General features: G+C 41.1%; 1 protein-coding gene across 2 annotated transcripts in view; it reads left to right on the top strand.

Moving 5' to 3' along the window:
- Positions 1–23,110, top strand: part of kif26ba (kinesin family member 26Ba) — a 79,194-nt gene that overhangs the window by 43,667 nt on the left and 12,417 nt on the right. Inside the window, exons 6-19 of one of the 2 annotated variants that reach the window (XM_018666733.2) lie at positions 7,813–8,028; positions 8,640–8,733; positions 12,080–12,225; positions 12,530–12,646; positions 13,798–13,984; positions 15,330–15,534; positions 18,865–19,036; positions 19,637–19,984; positions 20,088–20,264; positions 20,813–20,951; positions 21,063–21,315; positions 21,511–21,612; positions 21,787–21,914; positions 22,831–23,010. In XM_018666733.2, the coding sequence (XP_018522249.1) occupies positions 7,813–8,028; positions 8,640–8,733; positions 12,080–12,225; positions 12,530–12,646; positions 13,798–13,984; positions 15,330–15,534; positions 18,865–19,036; positions 19,637–19,984; positions 20,088–20,264; positions 20,813–20,951; positions 21,063–21,315; positions 21,511–21,612; positions 21,787–21,914; positions 22,831–23,010 (2,464 nt within the window). The remainder of the gene's footprint in view (positions 1–7,812; positions 8,029–8,639; positions 8,734–12,079; positions 12,226–12,529; positions 12,647–13,797; positions 13,985–15,329; positions 15,535–18,864; positions 19,037–19,636; positions 19,985–20,087; positions 20,265–20,812; positions 20,952–21,062; positions 21,316–21,510; positions 21,613–21,786; positions 21,915–22,830; positions 23,011–23,110) is intronic. The other variant, XM_018666734.2, reaches the window with a different exon arrangement.

Below are 23,110 nucleotides of genomic sequence, written 5' to 3' on the forward strand. Positions count from 1 at the left end.
AGGTCAGACATACTGCTGTGTGTGTGTGTGTGTGTGTGTGTGTGTGAGAGAGAGAGAGAGAGAGAGAGAGAGGGAGAAAGGGATGGTAAGAGTTTAGCCTTGTTCCCTTTAGGGATGTCAAATTAAATAGAATCCCTCACTGGATCTGTCTGAGTGGCATCTGTATCTCAAACTCCCCTCTGTTATTTCTTACACGATGCCTCTCTACATGTCGTTGGTAAGCTCCGTCTCACTTTAATCAAATAAGCCAGCTGGGAGTCTTCCATTCAGACCACTGACTGCAGGGGGGGATGCGTATCAGTCGAGGAAATTAAGCTGTATGTATTATCACCTAGAAAACCAACTGTAGAGTTACACAGACATATAGACTGAAAAAGAACACATTTTTGAAGATGTCAGATGAAAAATAAAATAGGAAAAATAAAAAAAGAGGATTTCTTTGATTGAATAAATTATTATTAAATTATTATGGAAGATGTCTTATTGATCTGACTGCTTCCTGCATCATTCAGGAGTACCTGAGATAGACTAATCCTTGTAAGACTGACCAATTATGGAATTATAATTATCTCCCCTGTTCAAACTGTGTGCAATAAAAATGTAAATTTGTCAAATTTGATTCTAACTAAGTAACTTGTATAGTTTTGCAGCTTTGCCTGTTTCTTAAGCAGCAGCAGTAGCATGTCTCTGTGGAAGGCAATGTCACCCTGTCCAAATCCAATATCTTATCGAATGGATTGTCCTGAAATTTGGTACAAACACTCAGTGACGTCACCAGTGATGATTAAAAATCCAGTGGGTTTTGCTAATTGCTGATGGTGCTGTACAGATCTCACAGGTAGACCTGTTTGTTCCAGGAGAGGCCGCTGCATACACTTGCACTACCATGGCAACCAAAGATATGGTTTTTGAGCCAATACTTGCAAAACTGACATTTGCATCAGACTCAGCTGTAATTTGTGTTTAACACTAATTAGCAAATGTTAACATACTAACATGCTAAACTAATGGTGAGCTTGGTAAACACTACCATCAGCACCTGTGTAGCATTCTCATTGTGAGCGTGTTAACATGCCGACATTAGCATTTAGTCTCTAAGCCCTGCTGAGCTGAAGTACTGTCTCTGTCAACCACTGCATGTCTGCTGTTGACAAATGTTATTTAGATGTTATAAAAGCTAATAAGGGGAGCTTCTCTTCTCTCTGTATAACCTATTAATCTTCACCTCATTTCTCTTGTCTAGTGTACAGATAAGTCTTATTTTTTGCCTTCCCATCCCTTCATCCCAACCCTCTCTGCTCTTCTCCATATCTGAATGACAATGAAAGACTGTGGGAGTTTTTTTTAAACCTCTTTTATCTCTGCAGCCAGCATTTTGCACACACACACACACACACACACACACACACACACACACACACACACACACACACACACTCACAGATTGCGACTTGACCTTGGGGGAAAATGATACTATGACAGCTAATCAATTTTTAATAGCAGCTACGATCCCTCTCAGGCCACAAGCTGTGTGCCTCTGTGTCATGAGTGAGCGTGAGCAAGTGCATTTTCCACAGGCCTTTGTGTGTCTTCATGCCTATCTGGGTGTCTGTGTGTCTTGTATCCAAATGAGTGAGTGAGTCTGTTATGGGAAACCAGTAGGCACTTTGTACCACCTCGGCCATGAAATATTAATGCTGTCAGTATTGGTATTGTTGGAGCATGTGACTGACTGACACACACACACACACACACAATCAATTTATAGCCAAAAATTATATCACTCACAATATTAAATGACTTAAAGAGTGTAGGCTCAGGTGTGACAGGGCCTCCAAAATGACCATAGGGTATAATCAACACCTTCCTAAACAGTTATGATTTATTGACTGTTGTTTTAGACTGCTGTTGTGGAAATTCTCAGCTGCTGGTCAAGAATGAAATAGAGACGTCTGCTGGCCGACAAAGTTTTATTTTCCTGAGCGGTCAGGAGATGGCAAAGGACACTGAACATAGGGACATCTAGACCTTTATACCTGAGGAACACCCCTCAAGGTGAACAAAAGGTTCCTTGATCTTGTTGCCCTTTGGCACCCCACCCTGGGGTGACAGAATTTACATCTTGATGAGAATGTAAATAAGTAAATGGCCTAGACGTCACAAATGGTTACAGATAAAGAAATTTACACTGCATTATGTTTAACTAGGTACACCTAATAAACTGGCATCTAAGCGGGTAAAATTGTTTATTGTGTTTTTGATAATGGTAAAAAATAAATAAATAAAGCTAATATTGTCAGCATGCACATAGTTAACTCTGACTGTCCAGGGTTATCATTACCCAAAATTACAAAGCTAAGTTATTTCACAATTTCTGCTACAGGAAAGTTCTTTTAGATAATGTAGTGGCTCATCTTTGTCAAATTGTGCACAGATGTAACCCTCACAGTTGTAAGATCTCTGCAGTATGTCCAAATGAGAGCAGCCAACATGGATCTTACAATACTGTGAGCTGTGCTGGAATGAATAAATTTGTTAAAATTAGAATTGATCCGAAGCCTGAACTTGCAATTCCCATATGGTATTTGTATCTATCTCTCTGTACATGTGTTTTCACGGATGTGTGTTTCTGCAGTCTTTGGGAACCAATTAGAGCTCAGTCTCAGTCTCCTATTGATTTCCCAGCCAATAGTAATGAAGCACTGCTGTGAGGGACTATCGAACAATCTTCTCTTAGCTCAGGGTTGTTTGTTGCTGTTTAGCTGAATTCCTTTGCTTAAATTGGCTCAAAGACTTCATTGTGCCTGAGTGTGGCGTATAAAGTGGAGGAACAGGAAGCTCTATATCCAAGAGTGTGTACTGAGGGTCAGGAGAGTTTCTCAGGAAGGAAAAAAAACGTGACTCTTCGCCTCAACAGCTGTCACAGCATGTACAATTTAGCATGGGAATGAACCTCCAAGCTGCTCCAGGCATCATCAGCAGACCTATAGGTTAGACACAGCCTCTGCTTTTCTATGTTAATAACATTACAGCAGATAATAGATGTCAGTTGTTCTTCAAAGCAAGTAGAAGATATATATTCACACAGAGACAAAGAAAGTCTAACAAACTTGCTTCTCTAGCATCCCTCCCTCTTCCAATGTTTTTTTAGCTCCTCCCCTTGGATCTCCCACCTTGGATCAGTATTTGCTGCAGCATGAAGTGTGAGAGAAAAGAGGAACGTATAGAGGGGATAATGGGACAAGGCTGTGATTTGTCTTGTTATTTGTTCTGAGGAAGGGAGAGAAAGTTAGACAGAGAGAGAGGGGAGAGAAGGGAGTGGGTGGATGGCGATATCGAGCAATTTCTCTCAAACATAAAGGAAGACAGAGGAAGGGAGAGGTCTATATGTGCTGTGAAAGTAGGAGGCAGAGAGAGCGGGATGGAGAGAACAGTTGGAGGAGGAAAAAGAGGAGAGGAAGAGAGGGATGAAGGGATATGAAGGGATCAAGAGAGGAACGGACAGTGTGAAATCACAGTGAGATCACAGAAAGTTATTGGTGACCTATTTCTCTCTCTCTCTCTCTCTCTCTCTCTATTTTCCTTCATTTCTCAAAAAAAACATCAATGACTCTTTCTTTCTTCACCTTCCTTTTCATTAAACAAAAAAGAGTCCTAATGGACTCTTTGTGTACCTCCTGTACATGTGTCTGCGGCACTTTGCCATATGTATCAATTCACCTGTGGAACTAGGCCAAGGATCCTCTGAGAGTATTGTGGGTATGGGTTTAGTAACATATACAGACCTCTGTCAGAACAATAATGACATTCCCTAAAGCTGGTATATTTTTGCTGATATATCAGTTTCCCTGATATTGTTTGGTAGTTATCACCACAGAGCTTTGATAGTTTGAAAAAAAGGGGAATGGAGGTTAATGGCCCAGTGTATGAGTTCTACCTTTTCACATACGCCTTCAACATTTTGAAAAACAGACAAGCAAGAGCATTACAGCCCCATTTATACCTCAGTCACACACACACACATACACAAACACCGGCAACCCTCTTACCTTTCACACTCTCCGACATGAGGAGGAAATAGGCTCTCGGGGGGGAAGACTTTATGAGTTACGCCTTGTAAAGCGTGCAACGGTAAAATCCTTCCCCCCAGGCTCTTACTGGCGTGATGGGCTCTTTTATTGGGGTCAGGAGAGGGTGTAGCACTGAATCATGTGCCTGTGTGTGTGTGTATGTGTGTCTCTGTGTAGTGCTATGGTGTTTTTTAACACAAACTCTTGACCTGACAGTAAGCTTTAGTATCTTAGATTACCTGGGTCACCAAGGTTACATATTTTTGTTTATCTCACATTCTCATTGATACACATTTCTGTATTTACACACATACAGTTACCTTTATCTGACAAAGACTTTTACACACTTTAACACTCTCTCTCACTCACTCACACAATTTATTGAACCAACTCTCTTAAATGGCCCATGGTCATTTAATGATGCAACCAAAGGAAAGCCTGTTAATGTGTTGGATTAGGTGTGTGTGTGTGTGTGTGTGACAAAGAGAGTGAGGGAGAGACAGATAGAGGGAGGGAGAGAGAGAGAAATGTGCATATAAAAAGCAACATAATACAAGCTCTTAGAGTGTTATTTGCCTTTGTGCTCTTTAGTATATTGGGAACCAGCAGGCTTTTATGCTTTGTTTTTAACACTTATCATTTGAGGTGAGTTCGTTCAGTGTAACATGACCTTGTTCTAGTTGCCTTTGGCTCTTTTCCCCAGGGTGATAAAAAATAATTAATAGCAAATAATGTGTACCACAAAGGACACAGATTTTTAACTCTCTTTTCCAGAAAATTGTTTCATATACGGTACGTATGCTATTGATATTATCTAGCAGCACAGTAATGTGGTAGAGGGTAATTAATTAATAATCCAATTTACTTGAGAAACAAAGCCAAAATGCTATGCTGTACATTCAGCATAGCTTTCTCATTTGACAGACACTATATCCGGAGACCTGAATATTTTTCATTAGTTTTCTTCCTTGTCATTTACTTTAATTTGTTGTTTACCCATTTTTATTTCTGATCACATCCCTGTTCACAGTTAATAGATCTGTAAGTAAATAAATATATAATTTCAATCACTAACAGTCTTTCTTTTCTTCTGTGAACCTCAGAGTGCAGTGGGGTTTGGAGTGTTTTGGGATTAGTCTGCATGGTGGTGTTTAACTGGAAGTGCAGTGTAGAATCACACTTCAGACGATGATTCATCTGTTCTAACAAGCACAAACAGACAAAGGATCTCTCCTCTCTCTCTTTTCTCTCTCTCCTTCCCTCTAAGGAGCCACATAAACACAGTAGTCTTTCATATAACCTGCACCTCTGTGCCCTGACGACATAAATTCCCACCTAGTTTAGATAAGACATTGTATGATGCTCATAAAAATAGATTTCACTGTTTTTTTAAAGTAAAGATGAGTTAGCACACAATTAGTAATGTAACAGTTTATTACTGTTCCTACTTTCTTGAAAGCTATCAAGACTTCTCGCAGAAATACTTTACTGGTCTCACTCTACTATCCATCCATCCATCTTTTGCTGCTCTAACACTCTTACAGGGTTTACTGCCTATCCCAGCATGCACTGGAGAAAGGCAGAGTGCACCCTCATTTAGGGTTTGGGATGTGATCCATACGTGAGTGTGTCTTTTCGAGGACTGCGGGCCAGGCTGAACCTGCCGTTTCTCTCCAAATGAGTCTCACAGAGGCCAAAACTAATGATGCGTTTGTGCAGTTTCTGTCGACTCATAACATCAAGAATGTAAGGATGAGAAACTGCATATCTTTTGCCTGTCAGCCTGTATTTTGTATACTGTCAGCTGCTTTGCCATTTGTTAGACATTCAGGTTTTTCCATCTGTCATGCCTTAAACTGTCTTGTGCCATCTCTACTCTAGGCTGCAGCCAATTTCCTGTGAACCTCCGCTGATATGGATTTCACAGTCTGGTCATCATTCATGTTAGAGAGTGAACTCTATAGAAGCTGAGCTTGTTGCATCCTCGTTTTGACATTTTTACTTTGCATAACTACATGTTCTTCCAGGGTTTTGACTCTCCCTGTCTTTTCCTTTCCCATATCACCCTAATAACAGTGTTAGATTTATACTTTTGAAGGATTACAGTAATGAAATACGACATTGCATTGTTTATTTAAGATTTGGCTAGGTGAAACAGCATGCAGCAAGTCATACACACAATAAGCATATTGCAAAGTGCAAAGTGGTTTTCTAAGGTGAGGAGATTTTTTATCAGAAATGAGGTTCTCAGGAACTAAAAAAATGACTGGTTTCACTTTAAACTGCAAAAAGCTTTTTATTACATCTGTGGAAACTGGATCAATATTGGAATAAAAAGTATCTACCTGGATTGAGATGTAATTCTTGCACTAGTCAAAACAACAACACAGAGACCTCACATGGCAACTAGGTATTTAAATCGAGACGACGCACAGGTGTGAAGGGAAATTAATGATGACAGAAAGCAACAAATCTGTCTTCAAAGTAGAGAGCATAGCTCCTAAAGGCTTTATTGCTATGCCCACACATTTCAGAATCTATCCAATGTCCCAGTGTCAATATCAAATATATATGATGATTACACAGCTCAGATCAGTCCCTGAGACAGTTGCTGTGGTTAAGACTGAATCATAAAGCACTCACAATACCTGACTCTCTGTGCCAATCATCTGCTTCACACAAGCCTTTCTCCCAATTGTGGGAAGGGGAAAATCTGGTATAAATCTCATGGATAATGCTGTGGCATGTTGCAGGAAGAAAGATTTGGTGGCAAACATGGAAAGAGTAAGACAGATGGACTGAATCAGAGTGATATAGGCCTCAAAAGATCAAACAAGCAAGAGAGACAAAGACTTATTTATCCAGATGAGCTAATGCAGGATGGAGAGAACATTAATAAAGTGCCAAAAAGTACTTCAAACTTTAAAACATCTTTAACTAACAGAGAAAAGGTTGTTTATGTGTTAAAATGTTCTGGAGCGTGCTCAGATTTGATGACGCAGCGCTTTGCTTCCTCCGATATCAAAGAAAACAACAGCAGCTGTCAGGCGGTAAATTGTGGCTGCTAACACTTTGTGACAGGAGTGGGAGGAAAGGAAGAGCGAGAGGAGGAGAGAGGGCTAAAACAGGATTCCTGCACTTCAGGCTTTTGATGTGTGGCAGTGAGCTGAAGGTAGAGAGGGGTGGGTGAAGAGAGAAAGAGGAGGGGATTTAGGATAGAGGGAGAGAGAGATAACAGGAGAGTGATGGGTAAAGGAGGAGAAGGGAGGAGGGAGGGAGAAGTACTTGAGGTGAAAAAGGTGATGAGAGAGGGAAAGCATGTACATACTCGTGTAAGAGGTAAAAAAGCTGAATGTTGTGGCTCTTTGGGAGTCTTGTCACAGCTAAGGTGCAGATGAGTTCAAATGCCTTCTAGCAACAATCCTTCAGAAAATATCAAATCTGTTCATAGGTTCAAGCTGGGAAGGTTTCATCAGAAAAAGTACTTTCAACAGAAAATTAACAGAAAAGGATGTCAGAGTACTGCACATATTGTTTGATGGACTCTGAGGAACTGCGAAGATATCACCAAAGTTTTAAAAAAGCATCATTCCTGCTAAAGACAGTAGAACTTTCAGCTGGATCTGCATTTGTGGATGTATGTGTGTGTCCTTTGCCTGTTGATTACAGTCTTATGTCAGTGGTTTCTATAGTATCTGATCTGAAGTAATTGAAGTATCTGTTTTCTGTGTCTTACCCTCAGGTGAAAGTGATGGTGCGCGTGTGCCCAGTGTCTCAGTCGGATGCAGCTGAGTCCAGCTCCTTCCTTAAAGTGGATCCCAGGAAGAAGCAAATCACCATCATGGACCCCTCAGCCAATCAAACACCAAGCACTGCTTCCCAGAAAAGGGCAGCAGCCAATCAGGTCCCTCCAAAGATGTTCACGTTTGATGCTGCGTTCCCTCCTGATGCATCACAGGTAAGAGAAAAGATTGTGACTTTAGAAAACAAAGGACTTGGATGTGATTTTGATACAAAACCCATCATGACATACACTGAAAGACAAGCTCGACAAACTGGCTGCAAAGTCTCCATTGCTGGCACTTACATATAAATGAAATTCAATACACAAATGATACTATTAAAGGAATATAGATACCACCGTCATGTCTGCATGCTAAATAGGAACACAACAAAAATAGATAATTCAGGTTTATTTTCATTTATTTGGTGGCTATCTATAGGGACAACTATATTGGAATAGGGCTTTTAAGCTCATTAGTTAGACTGATTTTTTTGTATTTTACTAGTAGTTTACTAGTTTTTACGTTCTTCTCATTCTGCCGATATGTGAGAATGCAGCTCAACATCATCCACTTTTTTATGTACTGCTAGCTTGTCTGTGAGTCAAATGTAAAGATATTCCCTCTTTACACCATAAAGACTGCTAGATGTGACATTCTGTATCTTACTACTGCTCAAAGATTTTTAAATGGTTCATATGGTTAATGCTAAGAGGAGCTATATGTTTCTTTACCCTCTTCCTACATTTCTCTTCATTTCTGTCTCTCTCTGTCTGCCTGTTGCTAGGCGGAGGTGTGTGCGGGAACGGTTGCCGAGGTGATTCAGTCGGTGGTGAATGGAGCAGATGGCTGTGTCTTCTGCTTTGGACACTCCAAGCTGGGTAACACTCTCTCACACACACAAACACACACACATGCAAAAGAGGCTTCAAAATAAGAGCGTGCGCAGCTTGTGAATCATCTTTAGTGTGTATGCCTGACCGTCAGTGTGTCAGTCTTTCACTTGGCTGTCTCTCTGCCGGCCCTCATCTATCAGAGAGAGAAAGAAGAGGATTAGTGTCTGCTGAAGCTGAAAGCATTCTCAGTCTGCTCTGTCTGTGTTTCTGTCGTCCTCTCTCTCTCTAATCCGTCTGAAGCTGGGTTTTTAGAGAAGATGTCTTAAAAAGGGTCAGGACCTGCACTCACTGCACACTGCAACATGTCTGAGCCCATACACATGCACTGGCACAAAGACCCACCACACACACACACACCCTGACATGTTCTTCAACTCTGGGTCAACCCCTGTTGTGTTTATCCTTGTACATGCAAGCACCATTATCCCTCTTGGCTTGTGATCTTCATACATCCAGTTGGAGTTTTTAAGTCCCCTTGAACTGCTGGCAGAGAGTTAAAATGCTGCAGTTCAGCAGGGAACATTTCTGTGTTAATGGTTGATCCATTTACTGCATTAAACAGTAATGAAGCTTTATGTATAAACCAACATGCAAACCACTGTGATTCCTTGTTGTGCTGTAGGGAATTCGTCCCTTGCCAAATCTGTAGTAAAAGTAAACTCACTCATAAATGTGTAATAGTTTTGGTCAATCGCATGAGGCTGCACTCAGTTAAAGGATATTTTTGTATTTTTTTTTATCATTTCATCATTGGTTATGATAACACTGAACTCATTAGAATAATTACTGTAAATGGGAACAGGGCAACGTTGCTATAACACAGGTCAGATGTGGAAAGAGAGAAACATGGGCAGTCATTCAGTCAGATCGTAAACAGGCAGCACTTTAAACAGATCAACTAAAATTTAGATAATACTCATGTTTAACATGTGGCTGGAGACCTTTCCTTTGTTGCATGTCGCTCTCCATCTATCTCTCCCCTTGTTTTCTATCATGCCTCCACTGCACACTTCATCCTTGGTACTCTCTCTAATAAAAAGGCATTAAAAAACTTAAGTAAGCGCTTCAATAATGTCAGTAAAAATCAATCATTGCTCAGTAATACCATGAGTGCACCAAACTATGGCAAGCATGATACACAAAGGAATAAGAATACAAATGCAAAATATGAAAAGAAGACCCAACTTGTAATAAACCGACAGTAGATCTGGATTTTGACACGTGCCAACAAGAATACTAAAGAGTGGGCAGAGCCTGCCCAATGCTCCTCCCAGTAGATACACCTAAGACAGACCAAACAAACAAACAGATGCACATATAATCACTGCAGCTGTCCCAATACACTAACCAAACATGCTGTACACATCAGACAGCCTGTCTAGATCAGTGTTTTGCATCTTACCATGTTTACATGTTTTCATTCAGCTGTCAGTTGTCAGCTTGACACATTAAAAAGGCCTGCTGTGTCACGATTCATGATGATGATTCATACTGCATGATATGACTATGACCAGAACTGGTATGCCCAACACACCCCCAAAACAGACCTCTGATTGTCACTGTTTGATTGTGTTGGATGATGAAACTGAGTCGTCTGGCTTTGATAGTGCAAATTGAGAGATCCATCAAAGACAGTTTGCTCTTTCAATCAATTTTACTGTTATATTAATGCTATAGAGCGATCATGACCTTGCCAGTTTGAGTTTAAATGGAGAGCAGATGAGATAATTCTTTGTGATATAGCTCACCTAAGGCCACGGATCTTAATGAGGCTGCATTATAATGGCATTACCTTTTTTCTAATTAAAATGGGGAAAGTAACACGAGCATTTATCTTCGGCTGTGTAGCTCTTGGCTGTAGACACATATGTGGGACTCAGACACAGACACGTCTACTCATGTACACACACATGCACAAGTTTTTCACTGAATAGGAAAATTAAATACAAGTCCAAATGATACTGAAATAAATGGATGAACTTCATTGAATGTAATTGAATCCTTTGGCCTGAAATCATATCGGCTGGGTTTTGTTATCGGTTATAGGATTATTGGCCTTGAGTGGATGATCTTTTAGTAACAATGAGTGTGTGTGTGTATGTGTCTGTGTAAGCTCATGTGTGCATGTCTTTGAACTTGTAATACAGCGCTGCCTTGTTCTCTCACACTTTCTTACTGCGATCACTTTCTCTCTGACAGCATCGGCAGCTATGCTTGATGAGACCAATTACTGGGAATATACATCAACTACACAGACACGGACACACTCATACTGCTTTATTGCCTGTAGTGTAGCATCACTATGTTGCAGTGTGGTGTTAGTCAGCGGAGCAGCTGACCGTGTTTTGACAGCCTGTGGTAGTCAGAAGAGAAGAAAACACTGTGAAGCTACACATACACTCACAAAGATGTGTAATTTAGGACTCTGACACATACACACAGGCCTGAAGGGGTAAAAAGAGAAAGAAAGGTTGTTCAAGTGCTCTGCAGTTGTGGCAGTGACATAGAGCTACTACACAGAGCCGTCCCTCTGATTTGTTAAAAAAAAAAAATTAAAAATCAGCTGGTAAAGCAGTGAAATCAAAGTAAATGGTAAACAAGTTCTTTTGATATAGCTGATCACCACTTGTTATGTATTTTTTTAACATTTCTTTAACAGAATTTTGTAAAGATCAATTTGGACATCATGCTTCAGAGCAGGTTTAAAGGTTTCAACATGATATAAACACTGCAGTAATAATATGGTACAAACCTGACTGACTAAATACAACCCTTTTTGTTTGAGTATGTTTAAAATTTTGCCTCTGGTTTCTAGAATGTTTTTGTGACAAATCCTGAAATGCATCTTTGCTTTGACAGTAAATCTGGATGCTCCAGGAAACATGGAGGGAGAACAATGTAAAATTACAGTGTAGCTGACAACCTCCCCTCCATCGCCATCTCAGAACAAATCACACACATTTCTCTACCCTGCATCACAGGAGTCTGGCTTTTGATGTCCTCTGTTTTTGCATAAGTGTTCGTGTCGGAGTGATTGTTGGGTGTGACATATGGCTTTGTGTCGGTGTGTGTTTGATCTCCAACTCCTGACAATCAGAGCAGGTGTGTGTGTGTGTGTGTGTGAATGTGTAGAAGAAGATTAATCATCATCTTGTGACTCAAAGGGACAGATCTAGATGCTCTATGTGTGCAACACACGTACATATCACACCTACACTTCACTCATGCAAAGTTCTTTTTTCCTAAGCCTTTTTTGATGATGTTCTTTTTGATAAATCTCCATCTTTTTTCTGTTCACCCTTCCCCTATTTTGTTTTCCTGTCTGTTTCAGGTAAATCCTACACAATGATTGGCAGCGATGACTCTCTTCAGACTCTGGGTATAATCCCCTGTGCTATCTCCTGGTTGTTTAAACTCATCAATGAGAGAAAGGAGAAAACAGGAGCACGCTTCTCAGTTCGTGTCTCTGCAGTCGAGGTCAGTGCCACTGATCAGACTTCAATTTGAAACATTCCCAGCAGAGTTAAACAGGTGCCATTACTGATACAGATGAAGAAAGGAGACTACTGACAGTGTCTTTCTTAAGGAGCAGTGGCAGTAGATGTAGTGCTAGCAGTGTAGTGTCATCAGTTTCCAATAACAGTGATATTATTTTCCTCTGCTGACATGCTATCACAAGTAATGACTTCTCTATAATAAGGTTTTAATAAAGGTTTGGCAGTCCACATCATGGATCAATTTTCGGAGCAGATTTTGACAGAAAATAAATGTGTGTGTGTAGGTTTGGGGGAAGGAGGAGAACCTTAAGGACTTGCTGTCTGAAGTGGCTACAGGCAGCTTACAGGATGGACAGTCACCTGGAGTGTATCTATGTGAGGACCCCATCTGTGGCATGCAGGTAACACACAAACCAACACACACACACACACACACACACACACACACACAATTTTAACACTTTTAAATTCATTGCAGCTGACATTTGTATTCGTTTTTAATGGGGATGAAGCAGATTAAATTCAACGAGTGTGTGTATGAACAGCCTCAGGCCTCATATCAGTATGCTTTACCTTTGTCTTTTTAGCCTCAGGCAATTCTCTGTTGTCTTAGGTACTGTGGGGGCGTGCATACGTGCATACGCACATGCACACACACACACATACACACACACAAACAGCAGTCTAATACTGTATCTTTGCAGCAGATATAAGAGGTGCAAGAGGCATTTATTCAAATACCTGGTTCAGAAATAGCTCATTTATTTATCTGTTTGTTATAACGTCTGACTGACTGGGTCAGAATAAAAGAAAAACAATGTCAAGAGCAAAAACCTTGATCACATGAACAAAAATGTTAGAATAACTTGAACTCTCAAAAATACAGTGTCATTTTTTTTATTATTTATTAAAATATACTGATTGCTAAACAATCCACTTTGATGAGCAAAATTCAGACAACAAAAGACTGCTTACACAATGTAAAATCTTACAGCTGTCATCATCATTTCCATCATCATCATTCAGTTAAAGGTAGTAACTACTTAGCAACCAGTGGTGTGTGTGTGTGTGTGTGTGTGTGTGTGTGCGTGTGTGTAGAAGCGTGCCAAAAATGTAACAGAGTGACAGAGGGTGAGCTTGTGTGTGTGTGTGTGTGTGTGTGTGTGTGTGGTTGCAGTTATATGTTTATAGGATTACAGGGTCTGATACAAGCACATCTGTGTAATCCTTAACTAATCTGACATAATCTCATCAGTAATGATATCCTGCGGTACCACACACACACACTCTTGCTTGCTCTCCCTCTCTCTTACTTGTTTCTGCTTCCCTCCACCTCTTTCTCCCATACCTGCAGGCAAATTAGAAATGCTTTATGAGAATATATCAATCAGTCCTCACAGTACACAATACAATCAGTGTTTGGACACTTAAGATGAAGTAGTAACTTCCCTCCTGTCTGGCTCTCTCTCCTCTGGTCAATCACTGCTACTTCCTTATCATGTCTAAAAAGGACCATATTCACTCTTTTTTTTCTTCCCCTGAAATCTTTCAGCTCCAGAACCAATCTGAACTGCGCGCTCCAACCCCAGAGAAGGCAGCCTGGTTTCTGGATGCTGCCATAGCAGCTCGCCACAGCAGCCAGCGCCCCAACACCACCGAAGAAGAACACAGGAACTCACACATGCTGTTTACTTTACACATATACCAGTATCGCATGGAAAAGACAGGAAAAGGAGGGAGTAAGTACTGTTTGTTCCAACACTGTATTTACCACAATCACTGATGCCACTTTTTCTAATGAATTATTAACATTAATACTTAACAGCAACAGCAATTAACTATCATAACTACTATGCTTCTACTGCTGCAGATGGTACACCATTAGCATTCTTGTTATGATATCACACATTGCCTGCTATGAGTCCACCTGATTATCGTAGCGGGATAAAGGCAGATATAAACATGCTGTTGCTATTAATATATTGCTTCACCACATGTAGGACAAAGCAAAGAGTGAGTGTAAACAACAATGATAGACAGATCAGTCTATTTACCTGCAGTCACTATGGATAAACAGGGAGCTTAAGCATCTGGCTTGTTGACAGAGTTGTAGACATAGCTATCACAGCCTGTGATAGATCCCTATATAGATTCTGTGTTTAGATTAATTCACAGTCATATCACACATTCATTCATGTCTACGTAAATAAGCGGGTGATAATGCAGGGGTAGTGTGGATTCTTTTGTGTGTGACTGTGTGCTTGACAAAAAGAGACTGTGACAAATGTCTGACCAAAATATCACTGATAATAATTAGTTTCAGTGTTCATATGTGTGTGTGTGTGTGTGTGTGTGTGTGTGTGTGTGTGTACATGTGAGTATGAGAGAAAAACAGAGGCAGAAATAACACATGCAGGCAATGTGGATGTTTAATGATGGCATAAACAAACTGATGTGGGAACAGGCACTGTTTTTACAACATGTCTTCAGCTATGGCATCTCACACACTGTAATTATAATTTTTAACAGTCTTAACCTTTAGAAAATAAGGATTCCCAGTATGTTGCCACAGAATTCATAAAAACAACTGCAGCTGCAACCTTTGCCAGTGTTGGCTCACATTCTTATGATTAATTCAGGATATCATACAAACGTCTATACTGGGGGCTGCATTCAATATTTGGATGGATGTGGTACTGCAGACATTGTGTGTTAATTGATAAGAGATTGTTGACTTTTTAAGTACTATACAGCATATACTGCATGTTTTGATGTTAATGCATAGTTGATTATGTATATTAAGTATTGATTCTTAACAATAATGAGCAAATCTGTATTGTCAGTTTCACCTGATCATTCAGACTAAAGGATGCCTCTTACCTCACGAGTCAATTGACCTCTTTATTGAGCATCTTTGAAAAGTTCAACAGGATTGTTATGGTAAATTAAACTTACAGAATGATCACTACTGAGATCCCAGGCTGAAAGATGAATATGTTACTTAATTTGAATGTCTGCTTGACTTGACTTACCCCCCCTTGTCATCCTCTGTCTTTGTTCCTCCATTCTCCATCGTTTTTTCAGTGTCAGGAGGTCGCAGTCGCCTCCACCTGCTGGACCTGGGAAGCTGTGATGTCAAAGTACTTGGAGGAGGAGGAGGAGGGGGAGGAGGAGGTGGGAAGAGCAAGGAAAACTCTTCACCCAGCGCGGCCCCACTGTGCCTTTCTTTATCCGCCCTCGGCAACGTGATCCTGGCCCTGGTCAATGGGAGCAAACACATCCCATACAAGTAAGGTGGTGTGTGCAGGTGTCTGTGTGTGTATAAGAGGAGAAGAGAGGAGAAGATAGGAGAATGTAGATGTTTTAAGATGCTTTGAATAAAATGAGAAAAAGAAATTATAGGAGAAATCGGAGGACAATATAAGAGGCCCAATTTGGCGAAAGAAGCGGGGAAAGGAGTGAAGGGTAGATTGAGGAGGAAAGCAGGATGTTGTGAGGCAGAAGAGGAAAGGAAAACAGATGACAGATCTGCTTAAGTTGCTTCAGGTTTTGGGGACTTAATGTTATAAACAACAACAGCTGCTGTTACATATTCATCACATTCATTTTGCTGGTTAACTGGCTGGCAATGAGAGCAAAGGAGAGAGAGAGAGGGGAGAGATAGAGAGATTATAGAGACAGAGACTGAAAACAAAGGTAAGCAGAGATGCGAGAAGAATATAAAAGCAGATGTAATGGGGGAAAAAAATCATAACTGATGTAGTAACGTTTAGTATTCCCAGGCGGTATACAGTATGTACAGTATATGAACCAAACTGTAAATGTCCTCGTTCTACCTTTCCCTTCATTTAAATCCTTTTCTTCCTTCCTTCCTCCTTGCACTGACACTCTCCTTAAGGCTGTGTAGCTCTGTGCTCCTTGCTGGGTTAATTTAATCACCAGCTTTTGCATTTACATTGCAAAACAACCTGCAACCCACCACTGAAGCTGTAAGCAAAGCTGTGCTGAGTCTGATTTGGCACCGGTGATTCAGGCTGTTGTCAGACTGTGAGGGGATATGGACAGGTCTTATAATGGATGCTTCAGTGGATCTAGGAACTGGGTGCAAGTCTGTAACATAACAGTTACCACAGAATCACAAATCACTGAGCAAGGGCTATGGGGCATTACTAAGCTGATATGGAAGTAAATGGAGAATGGTGAGCAATTTGGGTGTGTTACTGCAGGGCTACAGTCAGCAGGATATTTAAGACTGACTAACAGCTTTTACTTAGCTGTTGGTGTTTTTGAACAGCATCTAGCCATTAGCTCCATTATCTTCTTTCTGGGATTTGAAGATAGTTAGCATTGGGAGACAATTAGGCACAGCACCTCCAAAAATAGACAGTCTACAGCCAGGCTAGCTCTGTGAGACTGCGTGGTTGGAACTAAATGCCAACATCAGCATATTAACATCTTCAGAGTGACAGTTTCAACATTGCTGAGGATTAGCAGATTATATTTTCATTGTTAACCATCTTAGTTTAGTGTATTAGCAGGCAGGTAAAGATAATGGGCAGCCTCTGTCCTATGTTTTGTAGTTTTTTGTCACATAACTAATTACAGGACATACAGGTTATTACAAATTCATCTTGTGGGACACATGAATGTTCAAAATTTACTAAAACTTTTGCCTGCCCATATTGTAGATGTTGAGATATTTCACTGGATAAGAAACAAATCTGACCTGCTGCTGGCACTAGATGAGAGGTCAGGGGATCACCAAAGTGTCTAGGATTCATCCACTAGGCACAGTGGATATCTGTACAAAATTTCATGGCAATCCATTCAATAGTTGCTGAGAAATTTCACCAGACTTTACCATTCCTAGAAAGCAAAGCAACAATACAGCAGATATAGCAGCTATAGTGCAACAACTCAGCTCCATTCATTTCATCACAGTGAAATGCTGAGCTTGTCTCCCAGCGCTTCACTACTTTTGGAACAGGGTCTCATCCTGTTCTCATAATCCCAGTCCTGCTCCAGTACTGTTGCTGGGTAACTGGTGACTGTATGCCAGTTGATCTGCAGAATTTGGACACACCACATATTTGTAGTTTCCCAAAGAGGCAGACAGTTGTCTGTCACCACAAAACCAACACTATGGCTCCCGCAAGAATCCAAGCATCTTAGTGTGATCCCAAACTGCCAACAGTCTTGTAACACCCATGTTTCAGCCACAAAATACCCATGTAGATTTAAAGGCTCTTCACTAAACTCAACCTCTCTCAACAGGGACTCAGTGCTGCTCCTTGTCCAAAATCAGAACACTTCCCATCTGCTTTGCTGCATCTCTCTCCTGGCAAAGTCCCCCTTCTGTCATAAAGCTCCCTAAATATTTGAGTGATGTTTCTCTGTCATTCAACACACTCCAGGGACACAGTCATCTTTTTGTACTACAGTATCCAATCTGACAATTTTAGTCCTCAATATTAGTAATATAAGCATAGAAATTCCAGTGCACTTTAAGAAGTTCTGGACTGTCGTCATTCAAGTACAAATCTGTTTCACATTGTGGATACCTCACATTTGCTCCTTAACATTAGCTTCCTGTAATGATGGCTATCTAGGAATTTAGAAGCTGCATTCATTATAGTCTAGTTTCAATAGAGAGCATCATGTTACATACAGTAGTCCTCAATGGTAGAACTCTGGTAATAAATCAGGCTGAAGTGTAAGATCTAATCCAACATCCTCAGCACTTGAATTAACATGCAAATGAATACTTCATGAGTCATGAATTTACCTACATTAATCTCAGGGAGAGATATAGAGAGATAGAGCTGGAGAGAGGAGGGTTTGTTGAAGCCTGAGGCAGCAAACTAAGAAAGAAGAAGAGAGAGGAGAGGAGGAGAGCACCAATGAGAAAGAGGAGGTCAAGATAGGAGTGTGTACATACTTGTGTACGTGTGTGTGTTTGTGAGCATGTGAATGTACAAATTTGTGTGTAGTGAGACATGCCTGCAGGCTGTGTTTTTAGAAAAGGGGGACAGCAGCATGAGGTATTGGGCCACAGAGGAGCTGTACTCACTGTCAGCCTGGAGGCCTCAGTGCGCGCACACACATTCACACACATTCATACATATACACAAAAGGCTTTGAATGATTGCAGTAGCCCACCCAGGAGAAAGTCTTTTCTTAAACACACAGCCTAGTTTTACTCTCCCATCTGCTGGTATATTCTCTCTGGGAGATAGATCATCTCCCAATATTAGACTGTGTAATATCCAGAGTGCCTCTTTTAAGACTTTATGAGCTCAAGTCTAGAATAGCAACCTTTCATGTGTTTTAGCAAAATTAATCAATAAACATAAGCAATAGTTACCATTAACTTTTCCTTTTGAATCTTTTAGCTTCATTTATATGAATATGGTAGCTTAGTGTTCATTAGCACATAGGCCGTTACCATAGTCACCTTCTTGTCTTGTGACCAAAACGAGCTATTAATAATCCTTTGTCCAATGTCAGACATATGTGGGCGTCTGTCAGAAAATCGACCAGTTTCATCACATGTTTTTGTAAGTGTGTGCGTTTCCAACCTGTCTTTAGTGCTCACATCTCAGTGTATGTGCGTTACCAGGGACAGCAAGCTGACCATGTTGCTAAGGGAGTCGCTAGGCAACATGAACTGCCGGACCACCATGATTGCTCACATCTCTGCCTCACCCAGAGATTTCTCAGAAACCCTTTCTACCATCCAGATTGCTTCCCGCGTCCTCCGCATGAAAAAGAAGAAAACTAAAGTCACCGTGGTGAGTTTTAACCAAATGTCGATGTTTATTTTTTTATTGTTAAAATTGGGAGATAATTCTTTCTCAATCTCAGTCTCATGAAACTTAAACTTTAGTTTGTGCTGACTTGATTTCAAAACACCATGCATCTTATCTCATCATCTTACCTCCTCTTCTTTTTCCACTAAGTGTACCCAAAGTGCTGCTGACACCTTCTCACCTTTTACTTCTCATACTCACTTATTTCAAAATTGCACAGCAGAAGAAAAGGGGGGTCAAGTGAGAGCTTCAGAGCTCTAAAAATAAAGCTCCAGCTCAAGAAAACTGAAGATATCTTAAAGTGCCAGCCTGTGATAGAAATGGGAATCAGTAATTTCAATTAAAATTGAATTACATGAAATTAAAGTTAGTATATTAGTATATTAAATTTGGTGGGTCATTTGGGTAGGATGCAACGTTGGTCCAGGATCTGAATCAACCTTCTTCCTCTCTTCTCTATCCTTCCATTTTCTCTCCAGAGTGAACTGTCAATTAAAGGCTCTGCAAATCTAAAAAGGGAATATTTTCTCTCTCACCATCCTTCTCTGCCTCCACTTCCCCTGTCATACAATCTCTCCACAGCAATACACCTCTAGCTCCTCTGGAGGAGAGAGTTCCTGTGAAGAGGGCCGCATGCGTCGCCCGACCCATCTACGTCCTTTCCATCACCGCGGTGACACCGACTCTGACCTTCCATTGCTGCGACTGTCCAGTGACCCCGACGAGTATTCGAGTAGTGAACAGTCATGTGACACGGTGATCTATGTGGGCCCAAATGGGGCTGCTGTGTCAGACAGAGAGTTGACAGACAACGAGGGACCACCAGAATTCGTACCAATTATTCCTGCTTTGCTTCGAGGAAAAACGTCAGAGCAGCATCAGACACAAAGTCAAAGTCAGGCAGCTGGAGCCCAGAACAAGGTAATTAAGGTATATTTACATTTAGATTTTCAACAATCAGCAGTAATCAGAAGAATATTTGTTGTGAGGAAACACTGGATGACTCACTTCTGATCGATTTCTGCTCCGACAGGTGCAGTCTCAGGCAGAGGACCAACCCAGTGGCCCCTCTCAGCCTCTAGCCCAGCCCTCTCAGTCACTACTTGGGCAGCCTTTGGCCCCTGTGCCAGAGGAAGGAGCTGAGTGCCTGAAATGCAACACCTTTGCTGAGCTGCAGGAGAGACTGGACTGCATTGATGGCAGCGAGGAGGTAATGATAGTTTTCTGTCCTTTTTTGTGTTGTTGTTGTTGTTGTTATTATTTAAGGAAAAACACCAGAGAAAACAATCTAGATTTGGATGCAAGTCAGAGAAAGAAAAGTAGCATTGCTCTGTCAGTGTGATGGGATCTGTATTTGAGGGTGCAACACTTTGTTCAAAAGGGTTTTGTTTGTATCTGCTTAAGATTTTCTGCATGCATATGAAAAAAACTTGTTTGCTGTGGCAGTTTTCTGTCTATTTCAAGAAGCATATGCTTTCAATTGTGTTACAAAATAATGCATATGAAAAAGCATCACCTTATAATTGTTAAACCATTTGTACAGGAGCCTGTTCTTTACAGGTCACTAATGTAGGTTTTTATGCTCAAATGATGTGGTCTGTTCTCATCCATCACCAGTAATGTTCTCTTGGTTATTTTGAAATAGAAGTGGCACATGTAGAATATTTCTTTTGAGACAAAAGAGATTAAACTATTGTATTCTCCTATGAAGAACTAAGCCTTTCCCTTTTTCTTTCATCGCTATGACCCTTTGTTCAGGTGGCAAAGTTTCCCTTTGAAGAGGTTCCAGCGAGCAAACAAGGTGCCAAACAAGAGTCGTGTCTGTCCTCAGCTGTCCCAACCTCAGCTCCTGCTGCTCCTTGTGGTGCTGCTGTGTTGGACACAGAAGCCAAAACAGGTAACAGCTTTCATTTGTTTAATACATATGCTGTATATTAATATTGTATCCCACTGTTGTAAAGGTAACTCACCTTTGCGTGAAACCACTGTTTCCATCCAACAACTCCAGGCCCTGAAAGTGCCATAGGAGGTGCCACACAGTCCGGCTCAGCAGCAGCAGCCTCCAGGAGGAGGACCAATGACCAGCAGCTGCAGGACATCAAGGAGGTGGTGGAGGAGGCAGAGCTGGCACAGACAATGATCCACAGCCTGGCTCAGAGTTCTGGTTCCTCCATAGTTACCAGTGCCAGGAGTGTGACGGGAAGCAGCAGCATCACTTCTAACCCCCTGCACAGGGCCAAGGGCTCCCACCTACATGACAGGTCAGGACAGGTGATGCTGTATACCCCCCCACCCCGACCCCACCCCACCCCAAAAACAAACAAACAAACAAAAACGCAGGTGAACAGTGCATTTTAAGTCTGAGCAGGTTTTCTTGCAAATGTTGCTATTAGCCATTGGAATGTATTTGATTTCAGTTGACATGATGTCTCTTTTGTTGTATGTCTTCTTTACAGCCGCGAGAATCTGAATGTGGGCAGTAACGGTGATGGGAAAGCACGGCCACTAGGATCACCACGCCTTGGCATCGCCAGCCTGACCAAAACCTCAGACTATAGGTGGCAATAATGTTGACTGTGGACTTCCTTGTTTAATTCAGTTTTAATGAAAACTACATTTGGAAGATGTCTAAAAAACTATTACTAAATCAAACCGTAAACAGCAAGAGTCAGTTAATAAACAAAGCACCAGAGACTGGCTCCATAATATCTGATTCTTGTATTCCTCCTCAGGCCTCCATCCTCCCCATCCCAGCGGTGTAAAGTGTACACCCAGAAGGGCGTGATGCCGGCAACGCCCCCTCTGTCCTCCCACACTCTGGCTCAGGATGGCCAGGCTACTGAAGCTCTGACCTCTGACAGTATGCATCTTTGTATACGTTTATACTTTATACTGAAACCTTTTTATTAACCATTTATTTCTACTTGTCAATTTTTTTAGCTCAATTTTTCAATTTCAATTTCCCCACTCTGAATCTATATTTGGCATGGTGGTCCAGTGGTTAGCACTGTTGCCTCACAGCAAGAAGGTTCTGCATTTTCTCCCTGTGCCTGCGTGGGTTCTCTCTGGGTACTCAGGCTTCCTCCCACAGACCAAAGACATGCATGTTAGTTTAATTAGTGGCTCTAAATTTCCCGCAGGTGTCAATGTGAGTGTGAATGGTTTATTTGTCTATATGTGTTAGCCCTGTGATGGACTGGCGATCCATACAGGAGGACAATTCTTGCATTGTTTGTCATGTATGGTTATCTTTCAGTGTATGTGATTTTTCCTCTAAAGTTAAACACAGAGACAGTTCTTTAAACTGTTGTAAAGCACTCACATGTTCACTTATAACAGAGATATCTAGAGAAACTTGTTCTTTTCATTTGATGTTGTGTCCATCTGCATAGAGACAGAGAATAAGTAGCTATACTAGAATGTGACTGATAAACATTTTTACTACTTACTCTAACTTTGGCAAAGAAACAGGTATTCATATCTGCAGTAGTTCTATTATACAATATTCCTATTTAATGGATAAATTGTTCTGCAGGTGATAACAGTGTCAAGGTGATAACAGTGTCTTCATAACTATCTTCAGACGTGTTAAATATCATCACATACTGAGTCACCTGGACACAGCATAATAAGCACATAATAACCAGTGCTTTGAAATTGGCATCATAGTCTGAAGCCAATTTCCTAAATTTACCAGTGCACCAGTGGGTGCACATATTCTGCACTTGGAAAATAAAATTAATTACGACAGCAAATGTGTGTTTCTGATTCTGCAGACAGTTTGGCTGCAGACAGTGGCCGTTCCTCCACAGAGTCCCTGCTGTCCAGGACTTCTCCTGTGGGCATGAGCCCACAAGTCCGAGAGCCAACTCCATCTCTGTCTGCCAGCTTGGGCTCAGCTGAGACACTCTGTGATGATGATGTCCCACCGATTCCCATGGACATGCACAAGGATGGTGAGTGGCAGTAAAAACACAGCTATTTTTACACTAGGAAAGGGGCGGTGAGATGCAAAGTAAGTCATGAGTCACATTCAAACGTCTCTTTTTTCTATCC

Source organism: Lates calcarifer, linkage group LG2, assembly GCF_001640805.2.
Source record: "Lates calcarifer isolate ASB-BC8 linkage group LG2, TLL_Latcal_v3, whole genome shotgun sequence".
NCBI classification, from domain to species: domain Eukaryota; kingdom Metazoa; phylum Chordata; class Actinopteri; family Centropomidae; genus Lates; species Lates calcarifer.